Source organism: Hyperolius riggenbachi, chromosome 2 (assembly GCF_040937935.1).
Source record: "Hyperolius riggenbachi isolate aHypRig1 chromosome 2, aHypRig1.pri, whole genome shotgun sequence".
Lineage (NCBI taxonomy): Eukaryota > Metazoa > Chordata > Amphibia > Anura > Hyperoliidae > Hyperolius > Hyperolius riggenbachi.
In genome coordinates this window covers 327,729,595-327,748,949 of record NC_090647.1, presented here as the reverse complement: position 1 = coordinate 327,748,949, position 19,355 = coordinate 327,729,595, and the positions used below count along the sequence as shown (strand labels likewise).

Below are 19,355 nucleotides of genomic sequence, written 5' to 3'. Positions count from 1 at the left end.
TCAAAGACACCTGAAGGGAGAGGGATATGGAGGAAGCCATGTGTATTTCCTTTTAAACAATACCAGTTTCCTGGCTTCCTGCTAAGCTATTTAGATGATGTAGTATGTGGATCGCACACCCGAAACAAGCATGCTGCAAATCTAGTCAAACTTCAGTCAGAAACCTCTGATCTGCATGATTGTTCAGCGTATATGGCTAAAAGCATTGAAGGCAGAGGCTCAGCAAAACTGGTATCATTTAAACGTGAATAAATATGTTCTCCTCCATTTCCCTCTCAGTTCAGGTGTCCTTTCAGACTAGGCAGGAAACACCAGAAAAACGGTGTCATTTTTTTCCTGCTGGATTAGAATCTCTAGCATGTGCAAACTTTACTTTATATACAGAAGAACTGTCTGCTGAAGGATTTTAGTTTTTGCCTGAAGTTCTGTTTTAAAGCAGATCTTAGATGAAAAGCTAACTAAAGCAAATAACTTATCTATCATATTTACAGTTTAGATAGTTTACACAGCAAATCTAGCTGCAAACAGCTTCAACAGTATATGATTATTTCTTCCTGTGATTAAATGAGAGCAGCCATATTTACACAGCCAAGCTGCTCCGATCTCCACCCCTCAGCCTGTGAAAACTCCTTTTCTCTCTCCTCCCATCTCTGCCCCCTTGCCTATGAAATCTCGTGCATGCTTCAGCAAAAGCCTCCTCCGCCCCAGGCTGAGCTCCCATGAGCACTTGCAGCATGGGACGCAGAATGCCTAGGCGCTGGGGGCGTGGATATATTCATTTACATGAATTGGGTAATACAATTTAAAAAAACATTTGGGGGAAGAATGCCCAATAAACTAAAATAATAAATAAAATATGTAAGGGGCAGAAAAACGAATGCAGCAAAAGTTTGTCTCTGATCTACTTTAAAGAATGTCATGCATGTCTAATTTTCTACTTTTATGGTATGTTTATTTAAAACCCATCCAGGGATTTTATCGGATTGCCATCATGAGCCAGAAGGATTTTTTTCCCTTTTGGGGATAATTGGACCAGGGTTTTTCTCCTTCGTCTCAATAGGAATATGTGAGGGTGCAGGCTAGTGTTGTACTTTATTTTCTGGTTGAACTTGATGGACGTATGTCTTTTGTCAACCTTTATAACTATGTAACAAAAGCCTGTTATGCTGGGAATACACGGTTCATTTTTGCCTTCGTTTAAACCTTCGTTTCGATTGTGCCTTTTGTCCTTTTCGATCCCGAAATAATCGGTCATACGGTTAATATCACCACCCACGGTTTCGTTTTTTTTTTCGATTCTGATGGTTTCGTTTTTCCAATGATCGAAGGCTGCAAAGAAACGAAACGAAAATCCCTTTTTACAGGGACGGACTAGCATAAACGAATATATAATCGATCTGAACAGCCATCAAGCCTACCAATGGCTCGATTAGATGGATAAAGAGAGATAATATCAAACATGTTCGATCACTAGTCGTTCGTTTTTGGGGTCTATTAATCGAAACTATAATGAGATTATGACTATTTTCACATACGTTTTCAACACTCGATTCGTTTACCGAACGAATCGAAGGTTTAAACGAAGGCAAAAACGAACCGTGTATTCCCAGCATTAGCCACCCTATTTACCAGTAAAACAAGTCTGGCATTTTAAAGGATGGTCTTTACTGTAACAAGAGGTTTTTTTATGCCAGTGTGGGAGTCAGATTTTACACAGCAGGCCTCCACCCTAGTCACTTGCCTTAGGTTGCACACCCGCTTTAATGATAAAAGTTTTTTTTGTGGGGGGGGGGGGAGGTTGGGGGGGGGGGGGGTCAGTGGCATAGGAGAGAGCCTGCTGCCAGTGTTTGGTTGGGCTATAATGGAAGAACACACTGCGTCCTCAAGTTATGATTTAATTCAGATGATATTGTGAATGCTCTGAACATTTTTCTAATGTGTCTGTGGTTGATATGATTTTGCACACTTTGGGCCCAATTTCATTTAAGTGATCTTCCACTCTTGATGCAAAAAAACACTTAGTACATAGCACAATTGTCCAAGATATTTTGGATTGCAATGTGTTTATTTAGAAAACGCACAAAAATTAACATGCTGTGTGTCACTGAAGCCGTGCGTTTTCTCAAACATGTGCTTCCAGCCTTAGTATTGGTGTCTCTGTTTCTCTAATTAGTGCTTATGACTACTACTGCTGAGTTGCAAAGCTTCCCAAGTACTTTTTAAAGAGCACCAAAATGTAGTAATTTCATGCTGTAGGTGGCGGGTGTTTCAAAATTGCTGCTTGCACAGCTGACTGCAAACCTAAATGGTAAGATAATTTGTATTAACATAAGAGGACTTTTGTATCACTGATACATGTCACAGCATTTATTTTTTTTACACAAAGATAGAATTTCATTTTTAAAGAGAAGCATTGTTTCTTTGCCTGCTTCCACTGGGAATAGCCCATCAGCTTCAAGTGAATTAAAAAAAGAAATAGAAACTTTGATTATCCTAATTGGGTTAAGGAAGTGCAAGCAGGTAAAGTGGATAATGTCTCTCTTTAGTGAATTGGGCGCTCCTTGCCTTGTGTTCTTCAGCTGAGTATGATACAGGGATGCTGGTCTAGCCATGAAAATGTTAAATGATTAACCTTGTCATGTTGCTGTCACTTTTTTTTAACATTATGAAATGTTTCTGCTTTAAGAGAATTTATTCATGTAAAGGCATAATTCATTCTTTATCGCTTTGTTCATAATCTTACCCTCTCTCTTCCTCTTTCCTTCTGCTGCTATTATGTATCTTATTTTCTTGTGTTTTTTTTTTCTTTCCTGCTTTACTCCCTCCTCTTCTGTTCCAGGGAGAGGTAGAGGAGGCTGCATTCTCAAATCTTACATCATACAACCGCAGACAAATATTAACTCAGACTGGATCCCTTAGCAATGATCTCATCACTACCCCTCCCCCACACACATACACACTCACTCACTAGAGAGCGTCTGCTCTCTGTCCTCAAGGTGATTGTTTCATATTAACAAGGCTGGCAATGTGAAGACATGCACCCATTCCTGTGTTTACATCTCCTCCTGTGGATGCCACATTTTATTTCTGTCATAGAGCACAGGATTTTAATGGTGTTTCTCCCATACACTTATGACAGATGATAAACATCACTGTAATCAGAATCAACGATAATTTAATCATGTGGATTGTAAAAGCTGTACATAATTTTCTCATCATTTGAAACAATATATATATATATATATATATATATATATATATATATATATATATATATATATATATATGTGTATATATATATATATATATATATATATATATATATATATATATATATATATATATATATATATATACATACACACACACACACACACACACACACACACACACACACACACACACACACACACATCCCTAAAATGAGCTTTGTTAATGTATTCCTGTGGTTAGTCGTATGACTAATTATCACTTTGTTCCAAGTATTCCCCAGAACTGATTCACAATTTTCTGACCTTTTCTTCAGGGCTCAACCATGATCCCTTGACCTCTTCCCCCAGATGTCATCTGCTGCCATCTTGACCACTTTCCTAGACCTGCTTTTCTGCTATCCTACTTCCCAGGTACCCTAACTTCCTTTCCCCCTCCTAACCCTTCCTGCATATCTTCGCTGTTCTGATGATTATACTGATAATTGTGGGTTGTGGGATATGTGTATTTTGCAGAAAAACCTTCACTGCCACTTTTTGATTAAAAAAAAAAAGTGTTTTCCCAAATTTTCTTGTTGACTCCTAGAATGATTATGTTAACTGGTGGTATTTAAAGGGGCAGTATTGAAAATAGTCCTTTTACTTCATTACATATAAGTTATGTACAAGTGGAGTAATACTTTAAACACGTTTAGTGGCTGAACAAATGTAATTAGTACACTGGCATTACCTATTTGAAGCAATGGAGCCACGTCAGAAGAAACATTTACTGATGCCGATTTAGACAATACCATTATGCTGTAGGAGGCAGCTAAATCAGCTGTCTGGGGTGGCATTATATTTCCCCCTTGAGACGTTAGAAATAGGATCCTCCACCTTGTAACTGCACTCTCGTGCAGTTCCCCCAGCTCATGTGAGCCGCGTGACGTCACCGCACTTCACAGATCCTAATGCTGCCTGCCGAGGCCCCTTCACCGCTGCTGGCAAGGACACGGACACCTATTGCTGTCCGTTGCTGTGGTTACCAGCTTTCAGCTCTGCGCAGCATTGTGGCAGCAGCACGGAGCAGCCAGGAGTTGTAGCTGTGTCCTGCTAGCATCTAACATTACGATTAAAGTTGTTGTTTTATTCACGAGGCAAGCATTCTTAGAAGGAAAGCAGTAAAAATGTAACTCTTTCCTTCTAAGAATGCTTGCCTCGTGAATAAAACAACAACTTTAATCGTAATGTTAGATGCTAGCAGAACACAGCTACAACTCCTGGCTGCTCCGTGGTGCTGCCACAATGCTGCGCAGAGCTGAAAGCTGGTAACCACAGCAACGGACAGCAATAGGTGTCCGTGTCCTTGCCAGCAGCGGTGAAGGGGCCTCGGCAGGCAGCATTAGGATCTGTGAAGTGCGGTGACGTCACGCGGCTCACATGAGCTGGGGGAACTGCACGAGAGTGCAGTTACAAGGTGGAGGATCCTATTTCTAACGTCTCAAGGGGGAAATATAATGCCACCCCAAACAGCTGATTTAGCTGCCTCCTACAGCATAATGGTATTGTCTAAATCGGCGTCAGTAAATGTTTCTTCTGACGTGGCTCCCTTGCTTCAAATAGGTAATGCCAGTGTACTAATTACATTTGTTCAGCCACTAAACGTGTTTAAAGTATTACTCCACTTGTACATAACTTATATGTAATGAAGTAAAAAGGACTATTTTTGCAATACTGCCCCTTTAAAAACGTATTTAAATGCAGTACTGTAAAGACGTGATTTAAAAATACGGTGGCAGTGATGGTTTCAGAGGACGGGGTGTTGGAGAATGTAGTTGGCTCCTGGTATATTTTGGAGCTTTCACGTTTCACTTATTTCATCTGGTTTACCTCCATAAACTATTACATGGCAACTTAGTAAGGGCTTGTGTACACACAGTAATGACAAAATTCAAGGCATATAAAAAACAAAAATCGTGTAGGTCAATAGAAGTGAATGGAAAACATTAAGAAACGGTTTGCAGGAGTGGTGAGAGTGGTGTTATTTTAATGCCCTACTGCAAGCAAGGGTTTTGATGCCTGACATTAGAAATTCTGATCTTTGAACAACAAGCTAAAGGTGCCAACTAATGATTCAATCTTACCACTACTATGTTATATAAGGGACTACCTAAAATATGTGTTCAGAGTGTGTTCGGTCTTTAAAGGTTTGGTAAGATTGTACAATCAGGATTGTATTATTAGTGGGCACCTTTAGCTTGTTGTTTGTTGCCATTATATTTGGCAGGTGTCACCAGAACATCCCTAACCTGTTTCACAGCACAAGCTATACCTGCAATGTTAGCAGTCTGTTTGTAAGGCTAGTTTCACACTGGGGCATTGTGTTGGTTGTGTTGCTGATGCAACGCACTACTAACGCACTGATGTGAACATAACATTAACCAGATAACCCCAGCCCATTGGTGGCGTAATGTGTGCGTACACATGTGTGCATGCATTTATGCGAACGAGCACGTTTCCCTGCTGCATCTGAAGGTGTATTGCGAAACGATCATTTTAAAACATTCGTTTTGCACTGAAAAGTGCAAAAACAGGATGCTTTAAAGAGAATCTGTACTCTAAAATTCTTACAATAAAAAGCATACCATTCTATTCATTATGTTCTCCTGGGCCCCTCTGTGCTGTTTCTGCCGCTCCCTGCTGCAATCCTGGCTTGTAATTGCCAGTTTTAGGCAGTGTTTACAAACAAAAAACATGGCTGCTAACCAGCATGTGATAGGCTGAGAGAAGCTCAGTCTGTGACTCATACAGAGCCTGGAGGGGGCGTGGAGAGGGTGTATATAACTTCTGCTTATCATAGCAGAGCAGCACATTCCTGCCTGAGCCGACAAAGCTGACAAAGGAAAGAAGATTAGATTATATAACAGAGATAATACAGCCACTGTGCAACTAGGAAAGGCTGCAGTAAGACAGACCACATTAGAACAGGTGTAGGATAGAAGAAATATGGCTGAAAATTTGTTACAGAGTCTCTTTAAAATGTCTATTTTGCACCAACTAGTTAATATATACCGTAATCACATCCCATGTGTTTTGCAATTACATTGTCCAATGCAACACAACGTGTCACTGTGAAAGTAGCCTAAAAGTTAGTGCAACTCGTGTCAGGGCTCAACAGGATCCTTCTAGGTTACTATAAAGTCTATATGACTGGGGTGGGAAAGAAGGGGAATCTTTTTCCTCAGGACTTTCCTTTGCAGCATATCTGCTATATTGTTAAAGAATTTTCCAGTGATAAATAGTCCAGGGCTGTGGAGTCGGTACAAAAATCTTCCGACTCCAACTCTGACTCCTCAGTTTATGAAACCACGACTCCGACTCCGGGTACCCAAAATGGCCCCGACTCCATAGTCTAATACTTAAAGGGGAACTGAAGAGAGAGGAAATGGAGGCTGTCATGTTTATTTCCTTTTAATCAATACCAGTTGCCTGGCAGCCCTGCTGGTCTATTTCTCTGCAGTAGTATCTGATTAAAACCAGAAACAAGCATGCAGCTAGTCTTGTCAGATCAGACTTATAAGTCTGAACCACGGAAACACCTGATCTGCTGCATGCTTGTTCAGGGGCTATGGCTAATAGTATTAGAGGCAGAGGATCAGCAGGGCTGCCAGGCAACTGGTATTGTCTCAAAGGAAATAACCATGACAGCCTCCATATACCTCTCTCTTCAGTTCCCCTTTAACAGGACTGTGGATTTTGTACAAAAATCATCCGACTCCTCAGTTTATGAAATCAACGACTCCGACTCCGGGTGCCCAAAATTGCCCCGATTCTGACTCCACAGCCCTGATAAATACATTAGATGTGTATTTTTCACTGTTCTAAATGGTAAATAAACAGATCTCTTCCTGGGGCCATTTTTTATTATCCTGTAAAATAAATTCCTTCACATATTTTACATGATTATACCGGTATCTGTATTTTTGTTAGAAAAGAATACCGTCCCCATTGACCATCAGCTGATCAGCCACTTGAAAGCAGTTGTACGTTTGTAATTGTGCAGTTCCACTGCAAAGGAGGACAGAACTGCTAAGTTTGTGGAGCCGTGCCATTTTATACATGTGACCGAGTTGCCATAAGCCATTTTTGTCTCCTGCTTGGTTCTGCGCTATTACTTTTTCATTGCTTGTAGCAGAAAACTGCTGGTGCTTTTGATAGCAAGGAAAACTTTTGCTTTCTTTGGCTCTTCAACAGCTATCATGAAAGGGTGCAGCAGAAAAGTGGAGTTGTTTTCTACAACAACAAAGCAAACTGTTGCTTTATGCTTTTCACCTGTACCACAAGAAATGGAACTGGAGCCTGACCTTCTCACGTAGAGAGTCCAGCAGGTGAAAGGTTATTTGCATGGCAGTAACTAAAGGTTTTTGGAGAGTGTAAAGATTAATTCAAACTATTGATTATCTTCAAATTGGTGTCACAGATTGTTAGTCTTTGTGAATTTACCTTCATTTGGTACTGAGGAATCTTGTAAATGTTCCTGCTTTTCTCTCCCAAATGTATCTATACTGTATCTATGTTCTCCTTCTGTTTCTAGATAACACTATCCAATCATAGTGGGGAATAACGCGCCTGGTAATTTGGGGAACTCCATAGCCCACAATATAATTAGCAACCATGCCAGTGCCAACATGGTGATTTGGGAGTATGACGCCGGAGTTGAGGTAGTGCAGAGATGTCCAGTGTATGTATGTATGTATGTATGTATATATATATATATATATATATATATATATATATATATATATATATATTATAATATTTCCGGGAAATGTGACTGAGGGCAGAGTTCAGCTAGTGTAGTGTACGGGCGGTGGTTTTGCCTTAATGGGTGACTGGCTATAGTATGGCAAGTGGGCGTCTGGGGTTTGGCTGTGGATGTTGCCAAACCCCACGTTCGCTGCAGCTTAGGGTAAGTGATATAGCTTATGCTGATAAGGAAGGTCCTATGGAAAAAGAAATTCCCTTCATCCCCACCCCAGTCATATGTACTTCATAATAACCTAGAAGGATCACGTTGAGCCCTGGCACGAGTCACGTTAAATTTTAGGCTACTTTTACTGGGACACGTTGTGTTGCATTGGACAATATAATCGCAAATGCAATGCTATGCTTAGCTTAGTGATATGGGTAAGGGGGAATTTAGTGTTAGGCATAGGTAGCGCACAGTTAGGGCTTGATTAACTAAACCGTGATAACTCAAATATTACACCTTATCAAAGTTAACACTCCTTATCAGAGTAGCTTAGAGAGCGCTACAAACTTATGCCTGCTAATTGGCAATGGCACACATCCTGCCCTAAACCCCTGCGGGTTTGTAGCACTTGCTATGCTACTCTGATAAGGCGTGTTAACTTTGATAAGGTGTGATATTTGAGTTATCACGGTTTAGTGAATCAAGTCTTTAGTGTGGTAGAAAGGGAAGGCGATAGTAAAATATCAGTAACATTAACAATATGCTACTATCACCATTACCCAGTGCCCAAATTCCCCTGCATCTTTTTTCAGTGTACTCCATTGGACATCCATGTGTTGAGTAACCCATGACTATGCCTAATCCATTCTTCCTCTCTATTCTTTATTTTACACTTATTCCCTCTTTGTATACTGTCAGACTTCTGTAATTTTAGACATGCTTCTTTATTCTCTCTGTTCTAATATCTTATCAGCTATACCTGCCGCAATCTATCATTTGTGTGTCATTCCATACCCCTGCTCTGTCACACTCTCCCCATTTCACTTTTTTTGTCTTTCTTAACGTATGTCATCTTTCAGTCCTATACTATTTCAAGCATACGATAGTTTAAGGCTTCTTTACCTTACAAAATGATAATGGTCTCTCTACCTTGCTCTACCTGTGTTCCGCATAATTCACATGTCTTGTCTCAGTCTGTGTTCAGTTCTTACCTGTCTCTGCCTTACATCCTCTAACGTGGTGCCAGTCTATTGCCTGCTGTCATACGATTATTGCATCTGCTACTTTTCTCTCTGAATACAGAATTATACAGTGTAATGTTTGATATTCATACATTTTTGTATTATTGTGTATGCTCATTCAGAATGAGTTGTATTAGCTTTGTGTTGATAAGCAGTGTTGCTCAGCTCCGCTCAGCAGTTTTTTTTATCTTCCTGTGGAGAATCCAGAAGGGGCCAGGGGACAGCTGTGGTTGCTGGAAACCCTTTGCCAGATTTTCATTAGGAATTTATGGAAGACTGAACAGGGCTGAGTGACACAACAGCTCAGCAGAAAAGCAGTTTTGGCAGACTTGACCGTAACACTGGATGTCCACAACACCTTGTGACTTGCTAATAGAACTGACATATCTAGGTATGAGGTCCTTCAAATAACTATGATCCTTATTTCTACAGGTACAAATCAAATGAAGAGTATGTTTATGTTCGAGGCCGTGGCAGAGGAAAGTATGTGTGTGAAGAGTGTGGTATTCGCTGTAAGAAGCCAAGTATGCTGAAGAAACATATCCGCACACATACAGATCACCGACCATACATGTGCAAACACTGCAATTTTGCCTTCAAAACGAAAGGTGATTTTTTTTCTTCATAGGGTTAAAAAGAAACTGCAGCGAAATGAATGTAATGAAAAAATGCTTAATTTTTACAATAATTCTGTATAAATGATTGTCAGTGTTTGCCCATTGTAAAATCTTTCCTCTCCCTGATTTACATTCTGAAAAGTATCATATATATATATATATATATATATATATATGTATATGTATATATATGTATACAGTATATATGTATATATGTATATGTATATATATATATATATATATATATGTATATGTTTATATATGTACATGTATATATGTATATATATATATATATATATATATATATATATATATATATATATAGTGGAGGAAATAATTATTTGACCCCTCACTGATTTTGTAAGTTTATCCAATGACAAAGAAATGAAAAGTCTCAGAACAGTATCATTTCAATGGTAGGTTTATTTTAACAGTGGCAGATAGTACATCAAAAGGAAAATCGAAAAAATAACCTTAAATGAAAGATAGCAACTGATTTGCATTTCATTGAGTGAAATAAGTTTTTGAACCCCTACCAACCATTTAGAGTTCTGGCTCCCACAGAGTGGTTAGACACTTCTACTCAATTAGTCACCCTCATTAAGGACATCTGTCTTAACTAGTCACCTGTATAAAAGACACCTGTCCACAGAATCAATCAATCAAGCAGACTCCAAACTCTCCAACATGGGAAAGACCAAAGAGCTGTCCAAGGATGTCAGAGACAAAATTGTACACCTGCACAAGGCTGGAATGGGCTACAAAACCATTAGCAAGAAGCTGGGAGAGAAAGTGACAACTGTTGGTGCGATTGTTCAATAATGGAAGGAGCACAAAATGACCATCAATCGACCTCAGTCTGGGGCTCCACGCAAGATCTCACCTCGTGGGGTGTCAATGGTTCTGAGAAAGGTGAAAAAGCATCCTAGAACTACACGGGAGGAGTTAGTGAATGACCTCAAATTAGCAGGGACCACAGTCACCAAGAAAACCATTGAAAACACATTACACCGCAATGGATTAAAATCCTGCAGGGCTCGCAAGGTCCCCTTGCTCAAGAAGTCACATGTGCAGGCCCGTCTGAAGTTTGCCAATGAACACCTGAATGATTCTGTGAGTGACTGGGAGAAGGTGCTGTGGTCTGATGAGACCAAAATAGAGCTCTTTGGCATTAACTCAACTCGCTGTGTTTGGAGGAAGAAAAATGCTGTCTATGACCCCCAAAACACCGTCCCCACCGTCAAGCATGGGGATGGAAACATTTTGCTTTGGGGGTGTTTTTCTGCTAAGGGCACAGGACAACTTAATCGCATTAACGGGAAAATGGACGGAGCCATGTATCGTGAAATCCTGAACGACAACCTCCTTCCCTCTGCCAGGAAACTGAGAATGGGTCATGGATGGGTGTTCCAGCATGACAATGACCCAAAACATACAGCAAAGGCAACAAAGGAGTGGCTCAAGAAGAAGCACATTAAGGTCATGGAGTGGCCTAGTCAGTCTCCGGACCTTAATCCAATAGAAAACCTATGGAGGGAGCTCAAGCTCAGAGTTGCACAGAGACAGCCTCGAAACCTTAGGGATTTAGAGATGATCTGCAAAGAGGAGTGGACCAACATTCATCCTAAAATGTGTGCAAACTTGGTCATCAATTACAAGAAACGTTTGACCTCTGTGCTTGCAAACAAGGGTTTTTCCACTAAGTATTAAGTCTTTTATTGTTAGAGGGTTCAAAAACTTATTTCACTCAATGAAATGCAAATCAGTTGCTATCTTTTATTTAAGGTTATTTTTTCGATTTTCCTTTTGATGTCCTATCTGCCACTGTTAAAATAAACCTACCATTGAAATGATACTGTTCTGAGACTTTTCATTTCTTTGTCATTGGACAAACTTACAAAATCAGTGAGGGGTCAAATAATTATTTCCTCCACTGTACATATTTACTGCTGGCAGGTGATTTCTGTGGAAGGCCCTCAAAACTCACCTTTTCACTCTGGCCTATTCCTGCCGTAGTGTTTGAATCACACACCTGAAACAAGCATGGGGCTAATCCAGTCAGAAACACCAGATCTGCATGCTTGTGCATTGTGTAAAAAGAAACAAATATGTCGGCCTCCATTTCCCTCACACTTCAGGTGTCGTTTAAAATTAGTCAAGGTAGGAATAAGATTGTGTCTGGTCCTGGTGCTCCGTTTATGAGCAAAAAGATGGGCTGTCTTTTATTGTCAGTGTGTCAGCCGCTCATATGAACAATATAGCTTTACAACAATTAGCAGTTTGTCCTATTGATAACTGTTTTTATTTGCAGGGAATTTGACTAAACACATGAAATCCAAAGCACACAGCAAGAAATGCCAGGAGCTAGGATTAGTGCCACCATCCCTGTCGGAGTTGGATGCAGAAGAAGGTACTGGAGATAGTTTGTTGTTCTGCATTTATATTAATGTTTGCATACTTCACTCCCTTCTCTTTTCAGGATAAGTATCCATTTGTGCTGTTTCTCCTACCCAACTTTATAATCAGATACCTTTATAGCAGATTTCTGCAGGTCTTAAACTTGTTACATACTGTATCATTTATTTTCTTTCCTGCATATAGTCTCAATGCTGTAGTTTTTATGTAGTTAGTACACTGGTTTATTCACGTTTGTCTTTCCCACTTATGAAGTACTGGTAGTTTAAAATCTAATGTTTTTATACAGTTTTTTCAAGCATACATATAATAATTTACCTATATATTTTAAGATTGATACAAAAAAGCCATGTATCCATGAACAAAAATTTAAACGCTCTACAATCTAGTTTGTATAGAAGATCAATTTAGTCTATATACATTTTCCCTGAGAGCCAGTTAAATGTCTCTGAATTATTGATATTAATTATGCATTTATAAGGAACTGACTGCAGTACTTTTCAGAGAACATACCAGTAGTCATTTCACTCCTCATAGGAACTCGCAATCTAATCCCTACCATAGTCATAGTCCAATGACCCTACCATAGTCTAAAGGCAATCTTGGGAAGCCAGTTATTGTCAAAATGTTTTTTGGCTGTGGGAGGTATCCAGAGTGTACGCAAACACTGGGAGAACATACACCCTTCTTAAAGACAGTGTCCTGACAGTCCTGATCAAATGATCATGTCTCACTGCTGCTTCCTGTGTGGGTTTAAACCAGCAATTGAGAGACTTACAAATCATTCTTTTGATTAATTTGATCACAAGTTTCTCCATGTATTTTCCTCAGTGAGAATGGATAAATAGTCAATTAATCATCTCTGGTCATTGGCAAGAATCAAATACATTATTGCTACCAAATGTATAAGCCTTTAAAGGATTTTTTAGGACAGCGGATTCTTTGTAAATGCCTTTATTCAAAAGGTTAAGCTGGCTACACACCATACAATAAAATGAGCCAATTTCACAGCAATTCAATAAAAAAAGATCGGTTGAACAGAAAAAATGAAACATAGCAAGGAAATGAGCAGCGCTACTTAAAAACAGACTAGTGCCTACCTGCAAAAGAGTGCAAGCCCCACTTGTGGGGTCGAATACACACCGAGCATACACATGACCTGTCTACCACTAGAGGAGGATGTTGGTTTCCATTAACAGCTTGCATGCAACCTATTAAGTACTCGTCCCTCCCACTGCGAAGAAGTCAATCCTCCATGGGAGGGGCCTAACACTAACTAAATCCTAACCTATGTATATGCATAGCCTGGGTGCGGCTAATCAAATAAAATTGAAAATTGCGCAAAAGGTGGATCAGCGCAACACCAGGCCGCCTCCGAATGGCCTCCATCAGAGATGCACTGAGCCCCCCCAGGAACTACAAACGCACCTTGAACCCAAACAGAAGCTCTGCATATACACCAAAAGCATGGCTGTTAAGTGGGAGCAGCTGACCAAAAACGAATTACATTAGTACATAGCAAGGAAATGAGCAGCGCTACTTAAAAACAGACTAGTGCCTACCTGCAAAAGAGTGCAAGCCCCACTTGTGGGGTCGAATACACACCGAGCATACACATGACCTGTCTACCACTAGAGGAGGATGTTGGTTTCCATTAACAGCTTGCATGCAACCTATTAAGTACTCGTCCCTCCCACCAGGCCGCCTCCGAATGGCCTCCATCAGAGATGCGCTGAGCCCCCCCAGGAACTACAAACGCACCTTGAACCCAAACAGAAGCTCTGCATATACACCATACATATGGGTTCAAGGTGCGTTTGTAGTTCCTGGGGGGGCTCAGCGCATCTCTGATGGAGGCCATTCGGAGGCGGCCTGGTGTTGCGCTGATCCACCTTTTGCGCAAAGAAAAAATGAAAGCTTTGTTTCATTCATTTGAGAAATCTGATCAAATTTCCTTTTTTATTCCATAAAAAGATTGTGAGTGTTGGATTTCTCTGATCAACTCATATGAAAATTGAATGGTGCAGGGTAGATTGACAATTTCCTGATGTACAGATCCAAGCAATTTTTTCTGAATATTCAATCATTTATTTTCATAATTGGGGAAAAATTGAACTTGTGTGTGGTACATTGGTCAGAATTTTGAAATGTTACAATCAGTCAGAAACATGCATTGCAGTTCTTAAATTGAAAAGAGATATACATACATGTGTGTGTGTGTCTCCTCTCTTGCAGGCCTTCTCTGCAAATATGTTTTGGCTGCATCACTGTATTTGCTCATTAATGGCTATGCTGCTATTGCTGAAATATTCTTATGTTATAAAAGAAACTTTATTAGAAAAAGGAAAGTTTCTCAAAGTGTGGAGTTCACTGTTAAGAATGCTGGTTTAATTGGGGCATCTACAACATGATTTACTGAGGCTTTCCTAAGTTGGAGAACCAGGTTTGACTACACTCACCTAAAGGACTATTAGGAACACCATACTAATACGGTGTTTGACCCCCTTTCGCCTTCAGAACTGCCTTAATTCTACGTGGCATTGATTCAACAAAGTGCTGAAAGCATTCTTTAGAAATGTTGGCCCATATTGATAGGACAGCATCTTGCAGTTGATGGAGATGGTTGTGGGATGCACATCTAGGGAATGAAGCTCCCGTTCCATCACATCCCAAAAATGCTCTATTATATTGAGATCTGTTGACTGTGTTGGCCATTTGAGTACAGTGAACTCATTGTCATGTTCAAGAAACCAATTTCAAATGATTCGAGCTTTGTGACATGGTGCATTATCCTGCTGGAAGTAGTACATGGTGGTCATAAAGGGATGGACATGGTCAAAAACAATGCTCAGGTAGCCCGTGGCATTTAAACAATGCCCAATTGGCACTAAGGGGCCTAAAGTGTGCCAAGAAAACATCCCCCACACCATTACACCACCACCACCAGCCTGCACAGTGGTAACAAGGCATGATGGATCCATGTTGTCATTCTGTTTACGCCCAATTCTGACTCTATCGAGACTCATCAGACCATGCAACATTATTCCAGTCTTCAACTGTCCAATTTTGGTGAGCTTGTGCAAATTGTAGCCTCTTTTTCCTATTTGTAGTGGAGATGAGTGGTACCTGGTGGGGTTTTCTGCTGTTGTAGCCCCATCCGCCTCAAGGTTGTGCGTGTTGTGGCTTTACAAATGCTTTGCTGCATATCTCGGTTGTAACGAGTGGTTATTTCAGTCAACGTTGCTCTTCTATCAGTTTGAATCAGTGGGCCCATTCTCCTCTGACCTCTAGCATCAACAAGGCATTTCGCCCACAGGACTGCCGCATACTGGATGTTTTTCCCTTTTCACACTATTATTTGTAAACCCTAGAAATGGTTGTGCATGAAAATCCCAGTAACTGAGCAAATTGTGAAATACTCAGACTGGCCAATCTTGCACCAACAACTATGCCACGCTCAAAATTGCTTAAATCCCCTTTCTTTCCCATTCTGACATTGTTTGGAGTTCAGGAGATTGTCTTGACCAGGACCACACCCCTAAATGCATTGAAGCAACTGCCATGTGATTGGTTGATTAGGTAATTGCATTAATGAGAAATTGAACAGGTGTTCCTAATAATCCTTTAGGTGAGTGTATATTACAAATTGTCTGCTATTAGGTGCCAGAAGATTCATCCCTCATTTCTGTCTTACCAGATTAAAGCAAGGATTGCCAAAAGGATAGTGAAGTTGGCACTTGGCAGTTAAAGCTGCCTACATGTACCAAGAACCGCAGTGAACTTTTGCATACTTACATTTTCAGATTCCTTATTCATTCAGTTTCCATACAGAAACATTGGTCACAAATCACTAAGCTTATCTCCTGTCTTTAATAATGATTCTGAGCTTTTTTTTTTTACTGGTTAGTATTCACTAAGCAATTTGCCTCATGTAATCCTTAAATTAAGGATCGATTCCTAAAAGTTAAAATTCCAATTCTTAATTTAAAAACAAAATCCTAAACTTAGAGACACTGAAGCAAGAAAAAAAAATTATCATATAATGAATTGGTTGTGTAGTACGGATAATTACTAGAACATTAGTAGCAAAGAAAATATTCTCATATTTTTATTTTCAGTAATATAGTGTTTTGTTTTGTTTTTATAACATTGCATCATTCTCAAATATTTGCAGTTTACACACTATTTAGCATCCTAAATGATTTTACAGAGCAGGCCAGTGAACTTTTGAACTGTTCTCTGCAGGTAAAAAAACTGTACTGGCAAAGAAGGCAGCAGAAGGGGTGGAGTTACACTTGCCTGTGTGTGCTTGTCCCCTCCCTATCTACTGCATGTTAGAATAACTACAGAGGTGTTAACTTAAAGGGAACCTAAACTGAGAAGGATATGGATTTTTCCTTTTAAAATAATACCAGTTGCCTGACTCTCCTGCTAATCCTGTGTTTGTAATACATTTAGCCACAGCCCCTCAACAAGCATGCAGATCAGGTGCTCTGACTGAAGTCAGGGAGTACTTGAATTTGTCAAAGTCAACCCCATGGGATACTTAAACATCTCAAAGTCAACCCCTTATAGTAAGCGTTTAGATGAAAAATAACATTTATAAACACACTTAACCTATTTTGGTTCCTGGACGTAGTTTCTACGTCCAGGAACCATGCGCGCTCCCGCGGCCTATCATGCGCGTGCACGCGCACTCCCGGCCGCGGATTCGGTAGCCAAGGAATCAATGTATCGGGCTATGGTGCCCGATCACTGATTCCTCTCCCCCGCTTAAAAATCAACAGCTTCTCTCGGAAGCTGTGCTTTTTCTGGCTGTCTCCTTCCCGATGCGTCACTCTAAGCGCGAGCTACGCTTAGAGTGACGTCATGTAAACAAACTCATGGCCGCCATCTTGTGGCCAAAAAGTAATACTACACCTGAGAAAAAAAAATTTAAAAAAATTAACACACATTTACATTATAAATCTATTGTTTACCTCCCACCCTCCCAAAACTACCCAAATAAAATGTTTACTATAAAAAAAAAACCCATTACAATTAAAAAAAAACATGTAAATATTTACCTAAGGGTCTAAACTTTTTAAATATCAATGTAAAGATGAAATATTTCTATATTTTTTTTATTTTAAACTTGTCAATAGTGATAGATGCAAAATGGAAAAAATGCACCTTTATTTCCAAATAAAATATTGTCGCCATACATTGTGATAGGGACATAATTTTAACGGTGTAATAACCGGGACATATGGGCAAATACAATACGTGAGTTTGAATTATGGAGGCATGTATTATTTTAAAACTATAATGGCTGAAAACTGAGAAATAATGAATTTTTCCATTTTTTTCTTATTCTTCCTGTTAAAATGCATTTACAGTAAAGTGGCTCTTAGCAAAATGTACCCCCCAAAGAAAGCCTAATTGGTGGCGGAAAAAACAAGATATAGATCAGTTCATTGTGATAAGTAGTGATAAAGGTATAGGCTAATGAATGGGAGGTGAACATTTCTCACGTGAAAACGACGGAACGCGAATGGGTTAAATATGTATTTATAGTTAAATCAAAACATCAAGAAAAGCATGAAAATTTTTTATTAACTACTATTAATTGCTTCTAACAAGGTACATGCTATAATAATGTCAAGAAACACTAGTGCATTTCATTGTCACTTTATTAAGGCCAGAAATATATGGTCTTTTCTGAAAAACCGTATAAAATTACAGAATATCCTGTTGTATTTTCATTATCTACCTTGTATATCTTTCAAAGGACATATTTTTAGTTGCTTGATTTTTAAATATTTGCATTTTTGTACCTTTAATTTTAAACTGAAACCTGATGTCATCTGCTTTTAGGGACAAGTGAGGAACGATGGCAAGATAGTGATGTGGTTGAAGAGCACCAGTTCTCTGACTTGGAAGACACGGAGGAAGATGATGATTCTGATGAAGAGGAAGATGAGGATGATGATGATAGTCAAGAAGAAAAGAATCCTGAACCCTCACCAATTCCAACTTCCCAATTCTCACCTAATGAACCAAGGCAAAATATAGAGATAGCAGAATGCTCTTCAGTTTGCCAATTTTCTCCTCAGCCACTGCAGGCTTTTGAACCTGTTGAGAAAGATCTTCAGCCCCGGCCAATTTTTGAACATTCCCGAGAGCTGCCTCACCGAAGATGGTCACCTGGTAAAGATGTCGGCAGTAGTAGGGCTAGCCTTTCAGGAAGACACAGTCTTCAGAAAAGGGAGAGCTCAGCAAAATGTTTCTCCCCCAAACAATGTACCTCCCCTCGAAAAGGAATGTCTCCTTGCCAGCGCTTGACATCAGCTAGGGAAGTTTCACCTCTGCGATGTGTTTCTCCTCAACACCTCTCTCCCCCATCGTAATCTTTCTCCCAGATCATTCATGTCACCAGAACGTGGTTCTTCACCTCCTGCCAGGCATCTCTCTCCCAGCCCGAGAAATGACGAGTTTGAGATATCCAGTTTTAAGAAGTGGCCTAGCCACACCACCACACTATCCATCTCCTGGTAGGGAAGAGCCTCCCCTCAGTAGGTTGGATGCTCAGATCCATTTTAGAGCTCAGCACGGGGTCTTCTCATCTACAGCTTTACCTCACAGGGCTTCTGATATTTTGGAGGCATCAGGAATAAAGGTAAGAATTATTGCCAACAGCAGATAACCTTGTGACCAAGGATTTATCTTAATTCTTAAGTTATGAGAATGTTTTCAATCTATAAATGAAAATTAGCTAATGTAATGTAAATGTCATGCTGATCACTCAATGTTCCTGTATTTATTCCTGCTACGGACTGTATAATTCAGTTAAAGGGATACTATAGTGAAAAATTGTAGAATTTAAAATGCATACAAATGTACAGATCTGTCAGCTTTTGGACTAGTCCATCTATTTCCTCATGATGTTTTCTCAATTATTTCTTTGTTTAAAAAAAATACTTTTGGAACTGCAGTTATTCCCACTGGTAAATTAACCATTTCAGCCCGCAGGGATTTTTCACCTTATGCATCAGACTACTATAATTAAAACCTATGTATTTTATTTGCCCGTTTGTCTAGGTTAAGACACCATTTAAATTTTGTCCCTATCACAATGTATGGCGCCAATATTTTATTTGGA

General features: G+C 39.7%; 1 protein-coding gene across 1 annotated transcript in view; it reads left to right on the top strand.

Moving 5' to 3' along the window:
- Window positions 1-19,355, top strand: part of HIVEP3 (HIVEP zinc finger 3) — a 160,394-nt gene that overhangs the window by 134,420 nt on the left and 6,619 nt on the right. The window contains 5 exon segments of the mRNA XM_068269291.1: window positions 9,615-9,790; window positions 12,111-12,209; window positions 18,071-18,591; window positions 18,593-18,673; window positions 18,675-18,872. Of these exon segments, the coding sequence (XP_068125392.1) occupies window positions 9,615-9,790; window positions 12,111-12,209; window positions 18,071-18,591; window positions 18,593-18,673; window positions 18,675-18,872 (1,075 nt within the window).